At 38.2% G+C, this 26,706-nt stretch overlaps 1 protein-coding gene across 1 annotated transcript in view; it reads left to right on the top strand.

Annotated features, from left to right (window-relative positions):
- Positions 1-1,304: 1,304 nt before the first annotated feature.
- The window catches only part of LOC127508917 (NACHT, LRR and PYD domains-containing protein 3-like), a 30,473-nt gene continuing 5,071 nt past the window's right edge, over positions 1,305-26,706 (top strand). Inside the window, 12 exon segments of the mRNA XM_051887418.1 lie at positions 1,305-1,378; positions 4,241-4,406; positions 4,590-4,679; positions 4,757-4,894; positions 5,025-5,075; positions 13,307-13,447; positions 14,990-15,616; positions 15,619-16,642; positions 17,014-17,187; positions 17,310-17,483; positions 17,965-18,126; positions 22,592-22,638. Of these exon segments, the coding sequence (XP_051743378.1) occupies positions 4,610-4,679; positions 4,757-4,894; positions 5,025-5,075; positions 13,307-13,447; positions 14,990-15,616; positions 15,619-16,642; positions 17,014-17,187; positions 17,310-17,483; positions 17,965-18,126; positions 22,592-22,638 (2,608 nt within the window). The 5' untranslated portion in view covers positions 1,305-1,378; positions 4,241-4,406; positions 4,590-4,609.

Raw genomic sequence — 26,706 nt, forward strand, 5'->3', positions numbered from 1 at the left:
CCCGCCGTGGCTGCCCGTGGCACCTGACCCGCCGTGGCTGCCCGAGTTCCTGGACCTGCATTGGAGACCCCGTTCCCGTCTGCCAACAGGTCTCCAATGTACCCACCCCCCCTCCCTATCTGTGCCATTTACGCCGCGAGGACGCGCCTTCCGGAAGGGGGGCGTTATGTCACGATCACTGTCTGTTCCTGTCAGTTCCTGGACTCCACTTCCCATAATCCTCCCTTCCAATCACATGCACCAATCACCAATTGCCACACACACCTGCAGATCATTACCTGGACTATTTAAGACACACACACACACACACCCTTTGCGAAGTCTTGATTTGCCCCGGTGATCACTTCTGAGCGGTTTCTTGTGGATTGTATTTCTGTTGCCATTGGACTGTTTATTGGACTGTGTTTGTTTGCCGCCTGCCCTGACCATTGCCTGTGACTTTACTCTGCTTGTCTGCCGCCTGCCTCGACCATTGCCTGTCCCTGTTTGTGTCTCTGCCTTTGCCCTGTCTACTCTGTAAGTACTTTTAATAAACAAGCTGCAAATGGATCCTCACGCATTCGACCCATCATTACAACACCAAACATTTTTACAATGTTTTTTAGAGAATGTTATCCTAACTTTTAGAAGAACATTCTGGGAACTAAAATAAAACTACCCGCTGAAAACTGTCAGGGACTGTGCTGATATAACTCACGCAAACACGAAGATGATGAAGATAAGGCAGTCTTTAATAAATCCACAGGCAGAGGAACGTAACACACATCCATACATAGACGAGACCCGACAACCATGAACAGAAACCAGGGAACTTAAATACACAGATAATTAACTAATATGACAAACAGCTGTGATGATTGGGATTAGTGTCCATGGTGACAGATTGTGACATTACGCCCCCTCCTGCAAGGCGCACATTTTTAGAACAAAAAATTTCTAGCTGGGGCGGCGTGACGGCAGCTTCACATTCTCAATATCTACCTCCTCGATGGCAGTCAAGTCTTTCAATTCAGTAGAAAAATCACTCCTTTTCATAACACAAGGATCATGTCCAACATATGTTGTGATTTTCTGTTTATACCTTTCTAAACCAGCACAGTATGGACTTTTCTCCATCTCTTCCATTCTGATTTTCACTGCTTGCCCTCCACCTGAATTTCGCATGTCACCAGAACCATGTGATTGCAAACAACCTATTGTGTGAAAACAACATGAATTGTGTTAATGGTATGATCACAACAGACGGATGAGATGCTAATTGTGAAAATCAGTTTCACTTCCTTTATTTCAGAGAAAGGAAGTGAAAGAAATGTCAGAGCTGCTGTTCAATATGACAGTTCAGAAGAGAAGAAAGAAAAGTCTACAAATATTGTTTGTGGTGAGTGTTTCATCTTTCTTTAGTTGTTCTCATCTATTTTCAAAAACAGAGTGGTAACACTTTAGATTACAGCCTGGAAAGTACTGCGTAATTACAACGAATTTACAGCGTAACTTTCGATAATTATAGTGTACCTATAAAGTAAGTACGTGTAAGTATAGGGGAACAATATGTAAAGTCTTGGGAATAAAGGGGTAACAACCAGGAAAATAACAAATTATTTATACTGTAAGTATTTTAGAACTAAGGGGTACTTATACTATTATGATAGACAACAATCTTACGTTTGGGAGCAATTTAGCGAGAAAGTGCACTGATTTAAGTTGTTTCAAGGCAAGTAGAAAGAACTATTGCAATCTTTTTTTAATACATGGGGAAATATACTTTTGTTTCATGTAGGGTAAGTATGACATTGCGGGCCGTAAATTAAAGTGGTGCTTGTTACACTCTTGTTTCATGTAGTTTCAGGGTAAGTAATAAACGCAAACAATCTGATATCACTGACTCTCGAAACCTTTATTTGAAAAACAACTTAATTAAAAACAGGTCTACAAAACTTATTATTCATTTATTCATTTCAAATTCTAAAGTCCTGACAGAAAGTAACACGTTTTGTCCCTTTATTTGTTGTTGTTGTTTCTCTTGTTTCTCAACTGATGAATCTTTAGAAGGAATCCCATTAAAAGAAAATACAGTACACCCAGAAATTTTCCCATGGTCTTTTTGCTTCCGACCAACTGTCACCAGCGCCTGCATGAGAGTCGACTTTGCGTTCGATGAAGCATATTGTAATGAGCAACGTGAAGCTTTCATGACGTTCTCGCGGGAGATTCATGTGAAACTGGCGCGAGAACTGCCGTCTGTTATTCTGTCTTGTTTGTTTCTCATTATCATTATCTGTTATTCTGTGTATTTTGTTGTGAGCATTAATAAAAAAAATAAATAAATAAATAAAAACTGACGGCATCCGACATCCACGGCATGCTTACGTCACGCTTCAAGTTACGTCAAGCGTGAACTCTCAACTAGGGATGGGCGATACCACTTATTTTGTTTTCGATACGATACTGATACTTTCAAGGCCAATATCACCGATATCGATACCGATACGATACCTCTAATGTGAACTCATAGATTTTAACATTTATTCAATTATTGAATTACTAAGAGTAAAATGGGTTATGATACCCACTTAACATTATATTTGAAAGCCATTTTAACATTCAGTATGCCCTAATTGCAGTTTATTACATTATATATTTGTTTACACATGGTTAAAATGTTTACTTGGTAAACCATGGAAAATCTACAAATAAGCCTATTATATGTCTAGCTGAACTATGATCACTGTAGTAATGGTTCATTTTCATAAGGGACTGCCAGTGACAAGCTGTTGCACTCATAAAATGAAACATTTGTATTCTGACAAAACATCAATATGAACTTTTAACATTCAATTTAAATAAATGTAATTGCACAAATTATGTAGGCTACTGTTTCATTTTGTTTATTGCAAAATAACTAATAATAATATTGTTATATTTTTCTGTCTTCTGTTAAGCATTGTTCTGGGCTGTGTTTCCCAAAAGCATCAATGGTTTCTTACGATACTAAATGGAGCCCTGTTTGAATGTATACACTATAGTGTCGGCAGTGAGCGAACGCTCTCTGTGATTGATTGGTTCTGACTTTTAGCATTTGCGTGTTCAGATGAGCAGGAAAGTACTTCTACTACAAATTATTCGCTAACATAGGTTATTTGTCCAATTCAATGAATATTGTATCCATTAAATTTATTGTTAAATAAACAAAATAACTGGTAAAAAAAACCACACCTTAGTATCGATATTTAAATTTGAGTATCGATACTTTCAATACTCAACGTCAGTATCGATATATCGATACTTCATATCGATCTGCCCATCCCTACTCTCAACCCTCTCGTGCACGCGCAGGTGACAGTTGGTCGAAAGTTTAAAATTTTAAAATATTTGGTATTTTTCTTACAAATACGTATCGTTTCACTTCAGAAGACATTGGTTCATCCATTGGGGTCGTATGGATTACTGTAGTTATTGCTGTATGTGCTGTTTGATGCTTCCACTTTTAGGAACACATAAGCTTGCATAAAGCATTCCCAGAGATTATTTATTTTCCTAAAAACATTGTTTGTGTTTATCTTAAGAAGGAAAGTCGTATACATCTCAGATGGCATGAGGGTAAAAGATGAGTAAACGGTGAGCACATTTCCGGGTGTACTGTATTTTCTTTTAATAATAGCAAATGACATGGGATTCCCTCTTAAGATTCATCAGTGGAAAGAAAGAAAAAGAAGAAGAGGAACAAGAGGAGGAGGAAGCCAAGCAAGAGAAATGAATAAGAAGTGTTGTAACTTTAAATCTGTTTTGAAATAAGTTGTTTTTCAAATAAAGGTTTCCAAGTAATATCAGATTGTTTGCTTTTTTTATTACTTACCCTGTAACTACATGAAATAAGAGTGTAACAAACACCACTTTAAATTACAGCCCGTAATGTCATACTTACCCTGTAACTACATGAAACAAAAGTATATTTCCCCATGTATTAAAAAAGATTGCAATAGTTCTTTCTACTTGCCTTGAAACAACTTAATCAGTGCACTTTCTCACTAAATTCCTTAAAGCAATTAATTCAAGAACTTTATATATACATATTTGCGTAAACATTTTACATTTATTTAGGTGTGAGCATTTGGGGAAATATTTATGCTTTTACTTTTGCATTTATGAATTGTGTTTTGAATTTACGAGTCAGATTTTGTAAATGTGAATTGTGCTGTGCATTTATGAATTTTGTTTTGTAAATGTATTATTTTTGAGGCAGATCTGGCTCCATAGTCATTAATGGACACATGATGATAGGCTGGAGCAGGAGCTGAATCTAGAGGCTGAAGACAAACAACTGATGTTAGTGGAGTGAGATTCATGTTTTACAGTGCAGAGTTACAGTGTGATTCCTGCTGACCTGACTGAAGCAGCGTTACTACAAGGTTAAGACATAAGTTAGGTGTGTGTCAGGATAAAGACATGAGTCTATGTTCAAGACTTAAACTGTGAGAGTGTCTGAGTCCTGAACATTGCCAGCAAGCCAATAACTAATAGAGTTGTGTAGCTAAATAACACTCAATCTAAATATTTAGTTTGACCTCTACATTTTTCTTCGTGTCCAGCAGCAGTGAGTGAGTGAAGGACCATGACATCTGCTGAACAGCATTATGACACACAAGATGAGATGGAAGAAGAAAAGCTGAAACACAAGGAAGGTAATAAAGGAAAGACAATATCAGTATAATATTAAAGTTTTCACTTAATAAATGTCTTTAATCTCTCTCTATGCTAGTCCAGATGAGCAGCAGCGCTCGCAGTGAAGTCGGTGTTGGTGTGAATGCTGAAACTGGAGGAACTGCAAATGTTCCTGTACTCACTGGAAACACCATCACAGGCCCAGTGACCTTCATCTACAACACTGCAGGAAACGGTATCAATATAACAGTGCTTACTGAGACACTAATGAAAGACACACTGTAGTTTGTTTTATGGAGATACTGCTCATGGGCAGACATGTTTTATGTTTCATGTTACTTCTCTTCTTTTCTCTCTCCACACAGCACCACAAAAAGCCTCAGAGAGACAGACGGAGAAGCACACAGTAGATCAAGGTGCAACAGTCGTATTCTCTCACACTGTACTGACAGATGCTGACCAACACACACGTTCGTTGGTTTGGTTGGATCAGTGTGTTTCCTCTGTTGACATTGGCTGGTGTTTGTTTCATCAAGTGTTTATCAGGTTGTGGAACGTTTGTGTAATGATGGGTCGGCAGAGCGGGGATCCATTTGCAAGCTTTATTAAGAACAGTATTTACACAGGTAGACAGGGGCAAAGGCAGGAACATAAACAAGGACAGGCAATGGTCGAGGCAGGCGGCAGACAAACAGAATCAGGGTACAGACAAGGATCAGGGCAGGCAGCAAACAATCACAGTCCAGGAAACAGGCAAAGATCAGGGCAGGCAGCAGAGAATCACAAAAAATAAACAATCCAACCGGAAACCAGGAAACAGTCCACAAGAAAACGCTCAGTAATGATCACCACAGCAAATCAAGACTTCGCAATGAGGTGGTGTGTGTGTAAGTCCTTTATAGTCCAGGTAGTGTGCTAAGCTGTATGTGGCAACTGGTGATTGGTGTGGAGTGTGCATGTGATTGGCAAGGAGGATTATGGGAAATGGAGTCCAGGAACTGACAGGAACAGACAGTGATCGTGACAGTTTGAACAGAGACATAATATTACGCAGCTCACACGCAGTGTTGAAGTATACATTACTTAAGGAAGTACTTACGAATTATTAACAAACTATTAATAGTTTATTCTTAGTTTATATATTGTAGTCTCTACACCAGTGTTTCCCAAACGTTTTTCAGTCACGGCACCCTTTGAAAATGTTCAGAAATTTGTGGCACCCCACACTAGTGTTGTCACGAAACTTTGATACGATACCTTGAAAATTATCGATTTTTAATACCACAGGAAGAACTGCAGTATATATGCCTACTGTCATATAGATATTTATAATATTAACTAATTTTTTTGTCCATCCATTGTCTAGGAAAAGGAAAGTCCAGGAAATCAGTAATTTCTTCTGAAGAGAGAAAGATTTTAATTAAGGCTTTTATTCATATATAAACATTGCTCAATTACCATTATGACTATCTCACCTAAATGTTTGCTCACTCCGTGTATTTGTGTTTTTATATTGGGATAATTTTGTTGCAATAGCACAAGACAGCTTTTTTTAATGTCAGTTCTTTTCAAGTTTTTAATCTATTTTATAATGTAATAATTTCACACTTAATCTCCAAATTAACAACATAAAGACAGTATATTTTAAATACTTGTTTAATAACATCTTTTTATGAATGAAGGCCAGTATCACTGATACTAACACTACTAATGATGTCTTCAATTTTAAACATTAATAATTGCCATTCAACATTACAGTGTAATTGAATGGTATTGATTAGGCTCCAAGAAAAAAAAACAGCTTTTAATTTAAGTGAACTTAAAACAATCTCCACATAAACCTGTGGGATGATCTATGTAGTGAAACTCAAGAGTGTAACTTTGGTTTGAAAAAAAGGGGGGAGGGGGGCATGTACATTTTAAAGATAAATTCATTAATCTGGTGAACTTTGAGAGTTCAAAATAAAGAGCTACAACCCATGTTCAGTGTGCAAATTGAACAAAGAAAAAGTCTGTGCATTGAGTTACCTGAAACTGGAATGTTATTTTTTATTACGTGGCTCGCCCGACCCGCTGATTATCCGCAGTATTGAACGGTTCGGGCTGGGAACCGCAACAGAACCGTGTCGGTGGAAAATGAGTATCTGAGCATGTGACTGCCTGTCTGAGTTTTGTCGACAGCCGGAGGCGGCAAAAAAATTTGATGGAGGCGGCCGCCTCGTAATTCTCTATGCAGGAAAAACCCTGCTGACAGAAAATGTTGCGGTTTAAAGTGGACTCGTTTTCATGCTACACACAATGTTCTACATTAAATATTTAGCTAACAGTCTAAATAAGAAGTTACCTAGCAACAGTGTATGTTAACGTTAGCTCAGTCAAGGCTAACATCAACAGGTGTAGACAGAAAATATGATTCTCCTGACCTGAGCTAATTTACTGAATCAACCAACTCACATCACCTTTCTTTCATTTCATCCATGATGACATTAAAGTCATCTGTTGCTGTTTCTGGCGTTTCATCGCTGACTGTGCCGCAGCCGTGATACCTGCTCATCAGATTTCAGTGAGCTGTTTTTAGAGCGTGCACGCGACGTTCCTGGACGCGGACGCGCGCATCGACACAGGCAGGTTCTCTGTGTTCTGCTCCTCCGTGGCGATGACGGCGTGAGGTTAAAAAATCATAACAAACAAATTTGAAAGTGGGGGGGACACAAACGGGATTTTGAAAAGTGGGGGGGACATGTCCCCCCCGTCCCCAGTGGAAATTACGCCCTTGGCAAAACTACATACCAGTATTTTACATGGTTTGACCCCTGAATACTGATTCCTCCCACGAGAGGGCATTCTGGGGGCAGTAGAATAACTGCAAGGCTAGTTGAGAATCCACAGGTGTTTGTGTGCTATTTACTCACGCTATAAACTAGAGAATATGACATGGTGTCAGAGTAGGATACTCTAATAAGCTTGTGGAAGAAGTTTTGTTTCGGGGCAAGTTAAGCTTTATGAGGGGTGAAGTCGCAAAGTCACGGCACAAGTGGCAAGAGGACAACGTGCTCCAACTGATGCAGCTGCCGGGGGGAGAGAGCCGCCCACCTGAGCCATAACTTCTCTAAACCTCACGAATGGGAAAAATGGATCCGACAGTTCGAATGTTTCCGTCAGGCCAGTAATCTCCACACTTCCACGCAAACCAATCAGATAAATACACTCATGTACTGTACGGGCGATGAAGCAGACGACATTTTGAAGGGGCAGAATTTGACGAGCAAAAACATGGAACAGTACGACGCAGTGAAGGAGAGTTTCCAAGCTTTCTTTGTTGTGAAGAAAAACGTAATCTATGAAAGAGCATTTAACGTGAGGAAACAAGGGGAAATCGAACCTGTCGACTCCTTCGTGACTGCACTGTACTCCTCGGCTGAGCTCTGCAAATATGGGCCATTACACAACAAATTAATCAGACACAGATTAGTCGTTGGGTTGAATGATATACGTCTGTCGGAGTGAATGCAGTTAGATAAAGCCATTGATATGGCAAGACAGACCGAGGCAGTGAAGCAGCAGCAGAGTAATCTACGAGTGTGTTAATGCTAAAACGTCTGGCTCCGTAGATAGAGTCATAGGTAAAAGCAAACCATCTCAAAGCAGGCAGAGAGTCAAAAGTGATCATGGAGCAAAAGAAAAAATTAAACAGCCACAGTCAAGATGTCACAAGTCTACAAAAGCTCACTGCCCTGCAAATACTGTACTGTGTCATGCCTGTGGGAAAAGGGTCACTACCAAAAAGTGTGTACTTCATCCAGAAAGGTGAATGAGATTCAAGAACAGGACCCTGTTATATTTTTGGGCACTGTGGTTGCTGAAGGTGACCCCTGGCTGATTGATATTATTGTACGATGCAAACAAGCCACTCAAAGTATCTGCAGACGCATCGTCATATGGACTGGGAGCAGAAAGAGGGTGGTGATTGGAGACCTGTTGCCTACGCGTAACGATCTCTTAGTGAGTTCAGTAAAGATACGGCCCTGGAGCTGACCTGGGAATGTGAGAGATTTTGTGACTTTTTGATTGGCCAACATTTTGTTCCCAATTGCTTCCACTTTATGATACCACTAACAGTTGACCGTGGAATATTTAGTAGTGAGGAAATTTCACGAATGGACTTATTGCACAGGTGGCAACCTATCACAGTACCACGCTTGAATTCACTGAGCTCCTGAGAGTGACCCATTCTTTCACAGATGTTTGTAGAAGCAGTCTGCATGCCTAGTGCTTGATTTTATACACCTGTGGCCATGGAAGTGATTGAAACACCTGAATTCAATGATTTGGAGGGATGTCCCAATACTTTTGACAATATATATATATATATATATATATATACACATACACACACATTACAGTATATATACATATATATTATTTTCATTTATCTCATCTAAAGTGGGAACTATTTACGGTTAATAAGTTGTTAACAAAGCATAAAAAACATTATCTAACATATGAGCTTATTAAACAAAATTACAGTGACTGAATGGAGAACTCACTATTTGTATATAGCCTATTAATAATGTAGAGACTACTGTATAATATATTAACTATGAATTAACTATAAACTAATAGTTTGTGATAACGCTTTATTTTAAGGTGTCTGTGTTACAGTGTAATTATGCACTGAAAAACTGAGTAAGAATAATGAACTTCATGTACTTACTATAGGGTTAGAGTTAGGATTAGGGTTTGGTTTAGGGTTAGTCACATGTAACTTCATGTAACACGTGTAACAAGGTCACTAAAAAAAGTGTTACCTAGTATGCAAATGATTTGTAAGTACTTTATTACTGTATACATATTATAAAGTGTTACCCAATATTGTGCATGTTCATTATCATTATTAACAGTCACCATCTGTACATGGAAACAAGAATATATAACAAGTAGCAACTGCAGGGCTAAGCATAACTGCGGTAGATCTTATACAAATAAATAGAATACTAGTGTCTCTAATGGTGATTTCACAAATAGTTTACAATGGTCTAAAAGCTTTAAAGGCACAATATGCAATTTTCGCCGCTAGAGGTCGCCTTTTCAAAACAAAGAATTGAGTGCGGAGTCATGGGAGATGTCGTCTTCACGTCACAGCTGGTGGAAAATAATCGGGACGGGACTCAGTCAGGAATCATGTTCATGGATAAGATTATTAACTTTACTGTAGTATGAAGCAGAGCAGGGTGAGTGCTGTGGGAGCGTAACGAGACCGCTGGAGCGATTGATAATGAGAGACGAGCGCGACACACGTCTCGAGAGCAGCTGAACTTTTATCAGGGGCTGTTCACATACCGTGCCTAAAAACGTGTGGAAAGCGCGGCCGCGCCGCATTCTCCTCCTTTCCACAAGCGCTTGCGCTCCGGTGGCGTCTGTCGCTGCTATGCAACCATGAACTGCGCTCTCCATGATGACGAGGAAGTATCAGCAAAGGATAAATTGATTTCTAGCCCTTGCATTAGCTCTACTACTAGATATATTTATGGAGATGAGAAATAAAAACCACCCTGTACAGCTATGATCAGCTGTTCGGTTGGTTCTTGTCACATGACCTGTCGTGCGCTTGTGGCATTCTGAAAAGTTTAGATGTTTTCATCTCGCCGCAGCATAGGCATGCCTGGAAAAAACCAGCGCGTCGCACTGCATCGCTTCTGTTATGAGTGCACTTGCCACACGCCTACATTTAAAATAACGAATTTGCGCGCTCAAAAGACGCAATATGTAAACAGCCCCTTATGTCACAATCACTGCTTGCGCTTTGTCCGGTCAAGCGTATGTGGGGTATGTGTGTTTATCACATTTGAGGGTGCTGAAAATGATGTTACAACATTACTGTGCGTTCACTCGCCGACTGCTACAAGACACTTGTTACACAGTGAAGTAGATCGGTATAGTCATGGTAAAACATGGTACTTGTGGTAAATAAAGAAAATGAGATTTAAACAATAACGCCGGTTTCACACCGCAAGTGTCAGCGGCGCGTGAGCGTGAACTGCAGCTGCAGAGACGTGCGAGTATTCACACTGGAAGCGTTTGTACAGCGTCACAGCAGCGGCTCCAAGCTACATAAAGTGAGCCTTTCTTTACAAAGACAGATATAAATTTGTTTTTATAAGTTGATCATTTATAAACTTGATAGTCTTGAAAGTTTGTTAACATGGGGAGGTGTACAACATTCGCATATAAACGTAAAATAAATAAAAATAAATAAATAAAAGCCTCGTGTCATCCATTGCTGCACATGAATGAGGTAAGCTTTGAGTTTAACATCATCTGCCGCATGCGCATGTTTATAAGACAGCAAACTCGGCGAAAAAAGCCAGCAAACTCGGGTTTGATTTGGGTATGCTGCAGCCTATATATCTCTCTGTGTAATAACTAAAATAATGTTTATATATCATATTTTCTGGCCAGTTTACTTTAGTCTTTTATAATACACCATACTTTAACCCAAACTGAATAATTAAAAACAAGTTTAAATGAGTAAATCTTCTATAAATATTTTTCATATACTGACATACTCCAATTCTTGTTAAAACACACTAGATATGCTTATTCTGTGCATTTTAAGCACTTTTTGTGTGAAATCATATTTATTTTGTCCATCAAATGTGTTCACTTTATTTGAGCGTTAGCAGCGCAGCAAAAATAGACCCAGTGCCAAAACGTTCGCGGCACTGCTGCTTCTGCTCTGCTCCGCGCTGCCGCGCAGTCTCTGCATGCGGTGTGAATGCTCTCATCTGTTAACATGGGCGCTGAAAAAAATACGCTCTGCTGACGCGTGCGGTGTGAAACCGGCCTAAGACTTAACGTTTTGAGCTATATAACAATAATTAGTTTTCAGTCTATAAATGTATCCAAACAGTTGTGCCATTGTAAATATAATGTAAGTGTAAGCTTTGGTGTTTCCATGGCTTCTACAAAATAAAACCGGAAATCAAGGTTAACGCGAGTATGATGTAATTGATAGGCGATGCACGGACATGGTCCGCGTCCTGGTTAAAATGGCATATTTCTCTGAATTTAATCATTCTTGGAAACATCTGGGATGATGTAAGTAATGTAAGTCAACAAAATACATAACACTGTTCTAGTGGTTTTTGGATATTTCGATCCATAAATCTTACATATTGTGCCTTTAATCAAAACTTTTTATACGGTTATAAAATTGATTATTAAGGTTGACCAGTAGGTGGCACTGTCACCAAAATGATTTGTTATCCTCAAGGCATGATTGCAATCACACATGCAAAGGTTCATTTAAGCAGGACAAAACATGCTGAAAATACAGCCTCATGTCCTGATTGGTGTGCTAGCTGTCAATGGTTTGATATATCAAAAAGCTTTCAGTAACTTAATGGCTAAAGGATGATCATGATTGTCTAATGGAGACAATCCACTAAATGCTGTGGAAGGAATTAGAAAATATTTTAGAGACTTTTAAATTGAAACCAAGGTGTTAGGGGTGTGAAATATACCCACAGACACGATAAACTATAGAAATTTGTCAAGCAATAGAGATGTTGTGGTTATCTATCAGGGTTACACTCATGTGACGTTGTGCTGTGCCCTCACAAAAGCTTCTCATTTTTCAGCCATGTGGATTAAAATCAAGTGATTTTAAACCACTCAAGCACAGTAAGCCATGAAAAAGAACTAAATTTAACACATTTGCGGTAGGGGTGGGAATCTTTACACACATCACGATCTGATCCGATTCTGATTCTGAGAATCACGATCTGATTCCAAAATGATACTTGATCTACTTTTTTTCTTATTAATTATTTTCTTAATCTTACATTTTATTTAATTGCATATGCAATATAAGTACTTTTTAAATAATTACAAGTTAAAATTAAATTAATAAAATTGTATGTTAAGATTTTTAAATATATAAACAGCTTCAAAACATAAAAGTAGCCTAAATAATAAAGAAGAACAATGAAATGTTACAAGCAATAAACACAGAGTGATTTAATTTTCAGAATCTGAACATTTTCCATTCAAGATCTGTGAGTGATTTTCTCTTTCTCATCTTTACTGTTGTTTGCCCACAGCATTCCAAACAACATAAATGATGCCTTCGTATAGCATTTGTAAGGAAAATAAGCCTACCGGCGGGCAAGATCACAAACTGCATGCGTAACATCAAGCAAAGCGCATATCCTGTGCAATGAACCCAGCAGATGTAATTCACTTCAGCCTTTCTGAACTGAAAGATTATTTTATGAAGGTTCGAGTGGTGTGTGTGTGTGTGTGTGTGTGAGAAAATGGAAACAAGCAGAATACGGGTGCTTCTGACAGTGCGTGTCCACTGGCACGGACTTGCGGAGCAGAGGGAGTGTATTCAGTTCATTTTTATGGAAGTTGAGCTTCACGCTCACGCATAAAGCACACACAGCATCATCGCGCATCTGTGGGTAAAAACTTAAGCTCAGAATCTATCCATAATCATTGGACAGAGAATCGCAATGCATTGATCCCACCACTAATGTGTGGTAGTTATTATTTATGGACTAGATAAGAATTTACATTAAGATTTTATTATTTTATTTAAAAACTGATAACTTTTTGTTGGCTGATTTTTCCCTCTTTCTCAAAGGCTCAACTGCAGAGGACAATAAAGCTGCTCTTCATGAGATCAGCCACAGACTGAAGGTCAAATTAAAACAGGAGTATGAACGAATATTGGTTGGTAATTCTCAGATGGGTCATCAGAAATACCTGAACGATATTTACACTGATCTATACAGGTGCTGGTCATATAATTAGAATATCGTGAAAAAGTTCATTTTTTTATTGTAAATTATTTTAAAAAATAAAACTTTCATATATTCTAGATTCCCTACATGTAAAGTAAAACATTTCAAAAGTTTTTTTTTTTTAATTTGTTGATTAGAGCGTACAGCTCATGAAAGTCCAAAATCCAGTATCTCAAAATATTAGAATATTTACATTTGAGTTTGATTAAATGACCATCCCTACAGTATAAATTCCGGGTATCTTCTGTTCTTTGAAACCACACTAATGGGGAAGACTGCTGACTTGGCAATGGTCCAGGAGACAATCATTGACACCCTCCACAAAGAGAGTAAGACACAGAAGGTCATTACTGAATGGGGTGGCTGTTTACAGAGTGTATATCAAAGCATATTAAATGCAAAGTTGACTGGAAGGAAGAAATTGGGTAGGCAAAGGTGCACAAGCAACAGGGATGACCGCAAGCTTGAGAATACTGTCAAGTAAAGCCGATTCAAACACTTGGGAGAGCTTCACAATGAGTAGAATGAAGCCGGAGTCAGCGCATCAAGAGTCACCACACTCAGACATCTTCAGGAAAAGGACTACCAAGCCACTTCTGAACCAGAGACAACGTCAGAAGCATCTTACCTGGGCTAAGGAGAAAAAGAACTGGAAAGTGAACAGTGGTCGAAAGTCCTCTTTTCAGATAAAAGTAAATTTTGCATTTCATGTTGAAATCATGGTCCCAGAGTATGAAGGAAGACTGGAGAAGCACAGAATCCAAGCTGCTTGAAGTCTAGTGTGAAGTTTCTGAAGTCAATAATGATTTGGGGGGGCCGTGACGTCTGCTGGTGTTGGTCCATTGTGTTTTATCAGGTGCAAAGTCAATGCAGCCATCTTCCAGGAGATTTTGGAGCACTTTATGCTTCCATCTGCTGACAAGCTTTATGGAGATGCTGATTTCCTTTTCCAGCAGGACTTTAGCACCTGCCCACAGTGCAAAAACCACTTCCAAGTGGTTTGCTGACCATGATATTACTGTGCTTTATTGGCCAGCCAATATGCCTGACCTGTATCTATGGGATATTTTCAAGAGAAAGATGAGAAGATCCAACAATATACAAGATCCAACAATATACAGATGATCTGAAGGCTCAATAGTGCCTCAGCAGTGCCACAGGCTGATCACTTCCATGCCACACTTCACTGATGCTGTAATTTGTGCTAGGAGCAAGTCATTTGCTGTAATATGTCCTGCCGATCAAGTATTGAGTGCACAAAAGAACATACTTTAAAGAACTTGAACTTTTCTGTTTTGCAAATCCATTTTTTGATTGATCTTAGGAAATATTCTAATATTTTGAAATACTGGATTTTGGACTTTCATTAGCTGTACACTCTAATCATCAAAATTTAAAAAAAAAACTTTTGAAATGTTTTACTTTACATGTAGGGAATCTAGAATATATGAAAGTTTCATTTTTAAAAATCATTTATAATAAAAAAATGAACTTTTTGATGATATTCTAATTATATGACCAGCACCTGTATATGGTGGAGAATGAGACTGGAGGAATAGTGAGTGAGCACGAGGTGAGACAGATCGAATTCAAACAATTTGATGCCAAGGACACACCAATCCAGTGCAATAACATTTTTGAAGTCCATGAGGGTCGACGAAACAGAAAAGTGCTGACGATGGGCATCGCAGGGGTAGGAAAAACAGTCTCTGTCAATAAATTCATCCTTGACTGGGCTGAAGGAACAGAAAATCAGGATATTGCATTAATTTTTCCTCTTCCATTCCGTCAGCTAAATTTGAACACAAAAAACTGCAGTCTAATGGGACTGCTTCACAAATACTTAAGTTATCCTGAAGAACTGGCCTCTCTTCCTGATGGTGACGGTAAAATCATGTTCATCTTTGATGGGCTGGATGAATGTCGCTTCTCTTTGAACTTTAAAAAGAATGACGGATTTACAGATGTTCACAAAGAAACAACAGTGAGTAAGATAGTTACAAGCCTGATCAAGAGACAACTGGTTCCTTCTGCTCTCATCTGGATCACATCCAGACCAGCAGCAGCCAGTCTGATACCCCGAAACTACATTGATCAGGTGACAGAGGTGCGAGGATTCAACGATGAGCAGAAAGAGCAATACTTCAACAAAAAAGTAGTCCTGAGGTTGCTGGAAACATCATCCGTCATATCAGGAAATCCAGGAGCCTGTACATCATGTGCCACATCCCCGTCTTCTGCTGGATCTCTCTCACTGTTCTTCAGCCTCTACTGGCTCGAGAGAGCAATGACAAAACACCCACAACTCTCACAGGGATGTACACAAGCTTCTTACTTAGTCAGCAGCAACAGATGACAGCAAAATACAGTGATGATCCTGAACCTGAAGCCAATGCCTGGTCTTTTGATCAGATTATTCTGAAGCTTGGGAAATTGGCCTTCCAACAGCTGGAAAAAGGAAATCTGATTTTCTACAAAGAAGATCTTGTGGAATGTGGACTAGAGGTCAATGAAGGGTCGGTGTTCTCTGGGTTATGTACTCAAATCTTTCAGGAGGAAAAAGCTGTTTCAGCAAGAAACGTTTACAGTTTCGTACATCTCAGCATCCAGGAATTCCTTGCTGCTCTCTATGTGTTTTTGATTAGCAAAGATAAGAAAGCAAAGCTACTTTTTGAATCCCAGAGAGAAAAACTCACATGGAAACTGTCCAGAAAGACACTGTTTCAGCTTCATAAGGGTGCGATCAACAAGGCTTTACAAAGCGAGAACGGACACCTGGACCTTTTCCTCCGGTTCCTCCTGGGTCTCTCTCTGGAGTCTAATCAGAATGACCTGAAGGAATTAGTGCCAGGACTGGAACTCAAAACAGAGAACATGAAAAACACTGCTGACTATATCAAAAAGAAAATAGAGAAGGAGAAATCAGTGGAGAGGACCATCAATCTCTTCCACTGTTTAAATGAAATGAAAGATGACTTTGTAGGGGAAATCCAGAAGAATCTGAGCTCAGGAAATCTTTCAGCACAGAATCTCTCCTCTGCTCAGTGGTCTGGTCTGGTGTTTGTGCTCCTGATGTCAGAAGAGACTCAAGAGAAGTTTGAACTGCAGAAACACAGAAGATCTGATGAAGCAGTGATGAGACTGCTGCCAGTGATCAAAAACACAAGAAAAGCACTGTAAGAGTCTTCTTTAAATTCATTTATATACACTGTTGGTCTTTTCTAATTGGGACGTCTTTTTACATGGATGACTTGTTGGCCTAGACAGTTCAGAATAACGAGTAAATGTATCAATGTGTGTGATGATATTAAATGCCAAAGTGTCTCCATCATCAGACAAGTTGAACCTGAGTTTTACCCTTTTTAATTATTCTTAATTGTATCATAAATTAAAGAAACTGAAAATACAGGTTTAATGTTTTATGAAAATTGTTTTAGCTTTGCTTACATCGCTACAGTCAAAGGTTTTTCCAAGTTATCTATGCTCTAGATTATAAACACTACCTTAATAAGCATTGATATCACTGATTGTTTTGTTCGCTACACAGGCTACAACGCTGTAATCTCACTGCTCAGTGTTGTGAGAGTTTGTCATCAGTTCTACAATCCTCAAACTCCTTCCTGAGAGAGCTGGACCTGAGTAACAATGATCTAAAGGATTTGGGAATGAGGCTTCTTTCTGATGGACTAAAAAGTCCAAACTGTCAGCTGGAAATACTGAGGTTTGAGTTTAAATACTTTATTTATTTATTAATTTATTTATTTTTTTCATTAAGTTAATTATTTAAAAACACACTGCTAAGATTGATTCTGTATGCAATTACATTTTGTTTTTATTGTTCAGATTTTCCATATGTAATCTCACTGCTCAGTGTTGTGAGAGTTTGTCATCAGTTCTACAATCCTCAAACTCCTTCCTGAGAGAGCTGGACCTGAGTAACAATGACCTACAGGATTCAGGAGTGAAGCTTCTTTCTGATGGACTGAAGAGTCCAAACTGTCAGCTGGAGATACTGAGGTAAATGGTTTTAAAATAATTAACAAAATGCTATCACAATAAATGATTGTCAACGAATGTGACATTTGTTCTCGATGTAATGGAAATAGTCAATGGAAACTGATCGGGCCTGATACCAAGCTCATATACTTGTACTCGTACTCATACAAATATGGATGTGCTTGAATTGTTTGTTGAATCGTTCTTCAGATTCTTGACTTGTCACCGTCTGAACCAGCCCAACACAGTTGATTGATCGCCATAGAAAATCACTGGTTCAGCGAATGAAATCAAAAGTTGCTATTGTGAATGCCGCACGATCCACTGCTGTACATGTTTAGAAAAGTGAATGAATACTTTGGTACATTTCCACAGACACTTTTGTTACTTTTATGACTGAATCTACAGAAAATAACAGCATACAAACTGCACAGTTCAGTGTGTGATACTGGTCTGATTGTCAAACTAATGTCATGTGGACTGTTGCTGCGTGTGTTTGTAGATTGTCTGGCTGTATGGTGACAGATGAAGGCTGTGGTTATGTGTCTTCAGCTCTGAGTTCAAACCCCTCACACCTGAGAGAGCTGGACCTGAGCTACAATCACCCAGGAGATTCATTCATTGATAAATTCAACCATCAAAACTGCACACTGGATAAACTTAAGTATGTTGAGCAGGAAGAGTTTGACTTTACTTCTTTCATACATTTACAAAGGTTCTTACTGAGAATAAACAGAGGTTTAGCTGCAGTTATACTACAGGGCTGTTGAATGCTTGATTCTGATTGTTTGACAAACTTTCTAAGGTGCAGTACAGACACACTAACACACACACATTCAAACATACACATGCACAGAAATGTGTCAGTGCTGCCCCACGACTTCATCAGTAAAATAGTTTCACAATTTATGCAGTATGCCTGAAAAAGGGACTGTAGTAAGTGATGTCCGATATCTAGCTTTCCTCAAGGGGTTTTGGTCAAAACACAGGATCCAATCAGCTTCATCCAAAGGAAGTTTATTTGTTCCTAACACAATGGTAACTTTCATCCAGGCTGTACACAACAAAGCTGTACAAGGGCTTTACAGAATTAGAGGGTTAGTTCACCAAAAAATGGAAATTCTGTCATTTATTACTCATCCTTATGTCGTTCCACACCTTCGTTTATCTTCAGAACACAAATTAAGATATTGTTGATGAAATCCGATGGGTCAGTGAGGCCTGCATTGACAGCAAGTTAATTTACACTTTCAATCCCAAGAAAGGTAGTAAAGACAGTAAAGACATTTAAAACAGTCCATGTGACTACAGAGGTTCAACCTTAAATTTATGAAGTGAAGAGAATACTTTCTGTGTGCTAAAAAACAAAATGACGACTTTATTCAACAATTTTTTCCACGACACATGCGTGTGGTGATACGAGACACGTGTCGTTTCATTGCATGAATTATCCAAACTTTCAAGCTGTGGCATGACAATATCACAATAGATGCAGTACACAATCTCTTATTCAGTAGGCATCACTTGGCACTGATGACATCTACACCACCAGCTCTTCATTGCTCTGTCTTTCAGAAGCTTGTGGCTGTGGTTGTGTTGCAGCCTCTTCCATCTCTTTTAGTTCGTTCCCTGTATATTCTTTTTCGAATAAGTAAGGTTGTGCAAAAAAAATGCAATTCATCCTCTGTGTTGAAATCTGCAGACATAGTTATGAATGTTTATTTTGAGCATGTGTCTTCCTCTGTAAATACAGTCCTGCGTTTCTGCAGAATGCAAGCTCCTGCCTCATCACCACACACATACGTCATGGTGCTCTCGTGAACATGTGTCAGAGACTGATACGGAACAGAAGAAATTGTTGAATAAAGTCATTATTTTGTTTTTTTTGGCACACAAATAGTATTCTCGTCGCTTCATAACATTAAGGTTGAACCACTGTTGTCACATGAACTGTTTTAAATGTCTTTACTACCTTTCTGCAGTGTTGGGGAAGCTACTCTGAAACTGTAGTTTGACAAACTACAAGCTACTCATAAATTAAAGTAGTTAAACTACAGTCAAGCTACCCTTCTGAAAAAGTAGTTAGCTACACTACAAGTTACTAACAAAAAGTAGCTAGCTACATTGAAACTACTTTAATGTTTTTATTTTTTTTTTATTTTTTTTTAATGACATAGCCTATTACAAATAACTGAATAACTGTTAATGAAGAATGTTTAAGTAAAATGTTTGGGGTTTAAAACAACGCAATGCACTACAATTATGATTTCAAAGCGTACTGTTTTATTTTGTAATGTATATCAAAAGATACAATACTCAAATGTAGCCTATATCTCACACCTGACTGTCAAAGTGCAAAACTGCTACAAATGTCACACCAATGCAGGCCTGGTTCTACGCACCTAAGCACCCTCAAACGCAAACAAGAGCACCCTCAGTTGATACTGTATAATATCATATTGGCGAAACAGATTTGGCAAACGCCCCAGTGCGTATTTGTGTTTGCGCTCTGGAGAATTTCAAATGTTTCTATTTACAACATGATTTTGCAGCGGTGAGCAACGTAGCCAATCACAGACACAACTGTTGATCTCTTGAATGCAATGGCCAATCAGGGGTGTTTAAGTTAGTTAGTTAGAATCACCGGAAGAAACGCCAGAGTTTTTATTCATCACTGAGTTTGCATGCTCACGAAGCCTCTCATTAACAAAGTGTAGACACGATGTAAGAGACTCATTGTGCAGTGTAGACAGCTATAATTGAGATGAGTTATGACTTTTTAGTGATTATAAAGGATGCGCTGTTTGCACGCTTTATATAATACATTCAGAATTTTAATATAAGTTTTGTTTTTCATGCTATGAGAGGACTGACAACCAATTGCACTCTGCAGTTTCAGAAGTGATATCTACATATAAATGTAGGATTTACGTTCAAAATTGCTACCATAACCGTAACATGGGACAAAAATATGCAATAACAATAATAAGCAATGTGCAGACTAGAAAAATATTTGAATTTTTGTATCAATATTTTTTAAATTCTATTCCAATTATTTGTGACTTAAAATCTTAAATGTCTCACTGTACATTATGTTCTTGTTATGGTGGAGCTGTTGTTTACACATTACATCTGCACTTTAGCATCCTCACTGATTTCAGAAGCACCCTCCAGTTATTTGATTCTGGTACCGGGCCTGCACCAATGCAAGAGCAAAATATATGCAACTTAAATTGGATAAACAGAAAATTGCATGTTAATCTCACAGCACATGCAGTGATGAAGCTTTGAGATGCAAATCGTGCGCTTCTTGTGTGAACATTCTGAAACCCGCGCAACGGGTTTTATTAGATCAGCCTTTGCCATGTGATAAGCGCACTAAGCTATATCGCGATTTTGTTTTCTGCTCAATTGACAAATGCTTTGCCAATGCAATGACGCAAAACACTGCGTTAGTGAATTAGGTTCATTATAACACTATGGTGGGACAGATTAGAATATGGCGGGTCACCACTGTAATAAAATAGTTAGCATACATTTGATAGAGACTGTATTAAAGCAGGACAATCAATTTAAAAACGCTATTACTCACCTGTATGTGCTTGAAGTCTTCGACATAGACAGCGTTTTAATCATTTGTTTATAAATTAAGCGTAACCTTTAGTAATCGATTCGTGTGAAGTGTAAACCCACTCCTGTCCTTTACATAATCAGACAATCTCTTCTGGGTGAACTGTAAATGCCGCAAGATGTGTGATATAACAATAGATGGCAGTAATGCACGATTTTAGTTCATGATCTAGTAAGACGCTGTGCTGCTTCAGTACATTGCAAGCTCGTCAGAACGCAAAACGGAATGTAGCTTGTAGCTTTTGGTCGCGCTACACCGCTACTTGCTGGTAAAAGTAGTTAACTACTGGAAAAGCTACACTGTTTTAAAAGTAGCTGAACTACTGAGAAGCTACTGAAAAATGTAGTTAAACTAGTAGCGCCGCTACATGTAGTTAACTACTCCCCAACACTGCCTTTCTGGGCATTGAAAGTGTAAATTAAAGGGTTAGTTCACCCAAAAATGTATTACTCCCCCTCATGTCGTTCCACACCCGTAGGACCTTCATTCATCTTCGGAACACAAATTAATATATTTTTGATAAAATTTGATGGCTCAGTGAGGCCTGCATTGCCAGCAAGACAATTAACACTTACACTGCCCAGAAAGCTACTAAAGACATATTTAAATCGGTTCATGTGACAACGGTGGTTCAACCTTAATATTATAAAGCGACAAGAAATTGCACCAAAAATAAAAAAAAAATAACAACTTTATTCAACAATATCTTGTGATGGGCGATTTCAAAACACTGCTTCATGAAGCTTCGAATCTTCACGAATCTTGTGTTTCGAATCAAAGGTTTGGAGCAAAATTTACAAATACAAAACAAAAGTAAAATGGCGGCCGTCCCTCACGGATGACTGCTGTACACTAACACAATAAAAACCTAACATAAATCCAGGCCTGGTCCTCTCTTGTCCTTCACTGTCATCGCTCCTGCCTTTATGATTCCGGAGCTCCTCCGTGAGAGATACGAGACCGGTGCAGTGCGCAGGTTGCGCTCCTTTGCAATCACGCCACCGGCCTCACGCCGTTCCCTCACAGCTCTCGCTCTGGCCTGCTTGTCACATAACCCCATTTCATCTTTATGTTACTAATTTGCATACTAACTGTTAAATAAATCTTATTCAAACGTTCTCTTGACTCCAGAGTCTTTCTAGTAGAACTGATTTCCTGCACCTGTGGACCGTGTATGAGTTTGGGATAAGAGGCCTTGTTGCCATATCTGGGCAGTAGGATTTATGCGGCGTTTTGTTTTGCTCCCAGGTGATTTTCCTTCCACAATTACGTTTATATTCTTTTTGTAATAAATCACCTATTGGAACGAGCTGTGTCTGTAACAGTTCTGTATTTGGTTGGTAATGTACTTAGCCTTACAGTTTTCCAAAGTTGTTTTGTGTGTGTGTGTGTGTGTGTGAGTGAGTGAGAGTGAAAAAGAGAGAGAGAGAGTGTGTGTGTCTGAGGGAGTGTGTGAGTGTGTTTACTGACTAACTGTATCACTGTGTGTGTTTTCTAGCGTGGATCATGGGGGAGAGTTCAGGATAACAGCAGGATTACACAAATGTATGTCTACTCGCGCACACTCTCTCTCTCTCTCTCACACTCACACACACACACACACACACAGAGTATCTGTCATACTGACAAATGATGCAGTTTAATAATAAATAAAAATAATAATAACTATAATACTTTTAGATCACCATTATTAGAATTATCTCTAAGGTGGTAAAATACTACTACTGTAAATGAAAAATTAATATTTTATAAAGAGTATATTATTTTACAATAGGACGTTACAATACTTCTGTCTTAATTTCTTCACTTAAGCTGTTATATTGGCAGAAACCAGCAGTTTCAGTCAAAACAGGTTTATAAACGCATCTTATTACAAATCAAGTGAAATACTGTAATCAGCTGTCCACAAAAATGTTGGATATAATGTGAATGTGAAAATTGAGCATAACTGGTGCTTGTTGGGTTCCCAAATAAACGTTAAACTCAAGGCACATGCAGAGATTGAGTTCACTGCATTCATTCCCTGTGAACTGAGACGTGGAAAACAAGCTGATGGAGTGAGCAAAGTGTGCTCTCCACTCTGAAACATGCAGCGCAACAGACTACAGACTTACTTAATTATCGTCTTTTGTGATTTGATAAGGGCACAAAGCCATATCGTGCTTTTTATTTTGGTTTGTTTGAGAGATGCTTTGCCAAAGCAATGACACAAAACACAAAGATTTATGTTATTATGAGACATGTAAAATATTTTTGGTTCAAACTGTGTTTCTTTAAAACCTGTTTACACCTGGTCACTTCATGCATTTTCTCTGATGGGATAGCTATCAGATCGTGAAAAGACCAGGTGTAAATGTGTAAATACCCTCCGAAACGCATTCGCTCAGATCACTTCAGGAGGAGGTCTGGGACGCATTCCAGACGAAACTGAACAAGTCTAAATGCATCTGGTTGTTGAAACCACATATGTAAATTTTACTCCTCCCAAAAATACTAAAAAATAAACATGTGAGAGTGTGTTATACTCTACCAGTCAAAAGTTTTTGAACAGGAAGATTTTTTAATGTTTTTAAAAGAAGTCTCTTCTGCTCACCAAGGCTTCATTTATTTGATCCAAAACACAGTAAAAACGGTAATTGTCAGGAGTTGGTTGTGTGAAACACATGCAGACGAAGGAGCTTCAATGGAAATGTCTCTAATAACAAAACTCAGGAAATCAAAATACACACAGCCTAACATAAACGAGAATAATTCTAATATGATAATTTGATTCTCAAGAAACATTTATGATTATTATCATTATTGATATATGATTATGATTATTTTTTTGTTTGTTTTGTTTTTAAAGAAATGAATACTTTTATTCAAGCAAGGATGCATTAAATTGATCAAAAGTGACAGTATAGACATTTCTAATGTAGCTTTATATTTCAGAAAAAAGAATATTTATTTTTCTCAAGAAAACATTCTACTGCAGACAAAGGATTCAGAGATGATCCAAATGAAGCAGCACAGAAACTTGACTCCATTAACACTGATTGATCTGTCAACTGAAAACATCAAATTAAAACTATTTCACATTACAGGGTTTTTCCTGGGTCTAAAATGGTCTTCGGTGGTGGTGGACAAACACTGTCATCCACAGTACAAAATACCGTACCCATGTGAACTGTGAGTTCAGTACTGACAGTAAAAACACAATAAATGCAGAGAAACGAAATATCAATACATCCTATTAATGAACACTGTCAGGACAAATAATAAAACCAAGAGCTTTGAACTCATTTATATTTAAAAATCTGTACATTTAAAAGTAAAAAGTCACTGAGTGACCAGTTTGAAAAGTTAGTAATAAAATGAACAAAGTAATACATTACATAGCAAAAGTAGGAGATGTGTTATTTATAGCGTTTACACCCCAATACTTAATGAAGAGATTATTTTGTTCTGTCCATTGCTATGGTTATCACGGTCAATTGGATTTAATCACACATTTAAATACATTTGTCAATCCAGAAACTATGCAGTGTGTAGTTAGCAGCATGAAAAATATTCATTATGTAGGCCTACAGAAAGCAAAGATCGCTGCTGTATTAATCAACACGAGAAACACAACGCTGCACTTCTGCAAAAACTTCAGTTATAATAAATGAAGGTGTCTGTCTACATTGTGCTATTTATCTCTTATTTGCATTGTGTTTATATTTGGAAACACTTTACTTTATAAGGTTCATTAGTTAAACATTAGTTAATGTATTAACTAACATGAACCATGAGCAATACATTTGTTACTGTATTTACTAATCTTCGTTAACGTTAGTTAATGAAAATAGTTGTTCATTGTTTGTTCACAGTGCATTAACTAATGTTAACAAGATTTTAATAATGCATTAGTAAATGTTGAAATTAGCATTAAAGGCACAATATGTAAGTTTTTTTTATTAAAATATCCAAAAACCACTTGCACAGTGTTATATATTTCGTTCAGCTGTGTACTTATATTATCCTAAATGTTTACAAGAATTTGTAAATTCAGAGAAATTCACAGTTTTAAATGGTGCCCGTCCCTCCCTTGTCGCCTGTCAATATCTGCGTTATCCCTGGTTTCCTTATACTGCATAGTAACCATGGCAACAGACGGGACAGCTGCGTAACGTGTAGCGACATGCTGTTGTTGTTTCATTCAAACATTATGGACCATGGCAAGCAAACTTTGGGACAAAAGGAGAAATAAAACGAGGATCAATATCGGTGTGACGTTTCCAAGATGGCGAGACCTTTGCGACAAACTTTGACTTGACAGAGACGGCGCTCTTGCACCTTATTAGACAAGGTAAGCAAATGTAGGCTACATAAGACTAATCAATGTTATGTAGCTCAACACGATGAAATGTTAGAATATCATCAGTATGATATTGTAATGTAGATCTAGCTTACTGTTACTCTCATACAGCCAACAAACTAATACATAGAACAACATTACAACTTTCAAATGTAGTTTAATATGATAGTGTAACGTGAGACCAAGTGAAACAGCACTGCGTTACCTCACAGTTTTAATTCATCAAATAAACTGAGCTGTATGAGCAGTATTTCAGCTTTGTGAGTAGTTGTGTAGAATGAAATGTCCTCATTCCTTTATATCCCCTGGGACTGGTGTGTGGCACTGATATCTGTCTCTCATTAGCCCACGATTCTCAGCCACGCCCCGCTTCATACCACAGTCATGTTAAAAACATGAATTGCCTACTAACTCGTTACTTGTAGCAAAACAGCTAAAAGTATTCTTCATATGTTGACATTATTTATTGTCTTGTCTTTTAATATAGTTTACTTCTACATGTTAAGACATGGTTTCTCAAACCCCTGTACGAGCTGTGTTTGTGATGTTTGAGTTGGGAGAGGCTGTCTGAGGGGCCGTTCACATATCGCTTTCTCCGGTGCGTCCCAATTCGCATACTTATGCACTATTCTACAGAAAATTCCAAAAAGAAAAAACGAGCTGACAGTGGTGACGGCAAGAGCGCGTAAGTGTTTTGCCTAATATCTGTTCTGGGTCAGTTGCTTCGTTTATTATTTTCTGCTAGGAAGGATTAATTTCGAATCTGCACTTGTCCTATTTTCTACCTTGACTAGAATTGTATTTTAATTGTACTTGTTTAGAATAACAGTCGCGTTTGCAGAGTTTATTGGTGTTATTGCTCGCACTTAAGCACTGTGTAGTTTCTAATTACAGCCATTCACGGGCTTTAGGCTTCTGCAGGGCTAATTTGCAAGGCGGGCGTGGCGAGGGAAAGCATATTTAAACTCGTGTAAGTTAGAAGTGAGCAGGAGTAGCGAGAAATTATTATGCAAGTTAATCAAACTCAGACAGGTTTGTTGAGTAGTTTGCCAGGTCTACTTGGGTAAATAGAAACCCTACTAAGCAAGTCACAGTTCTCATGAAATGGGGAGGAAGAAAGATCTTACTGAAGATGAAAAGCATGAAATGGTGTAATGTTGTGCAAAAGGCATGAAAACAACTAATATTGTGTGAAAACTGAATGGAGATTATTGAACTGTCATAAGATTTGTGAGTGATTTTAGAGCACAAGAGAACTTGGTCAGATAAAG

The sequence above is a fragment of the Ctenopharyngodon idella genome, chromosome 3 (assembly GCF_019924925.1).
Source record: "Ctenopharyngodon idella isolate HZGC_01 chromosome 3, HZGC01, whole genome shotgun sequence".
Classification (NCBI taxonomy): Eukaryota; Metazoa; Chordata; class Actinopteri; order Cypriniformes; family Xenocyprididae; genus Ctenopharyngodon; species Ctenopharyngodon idella.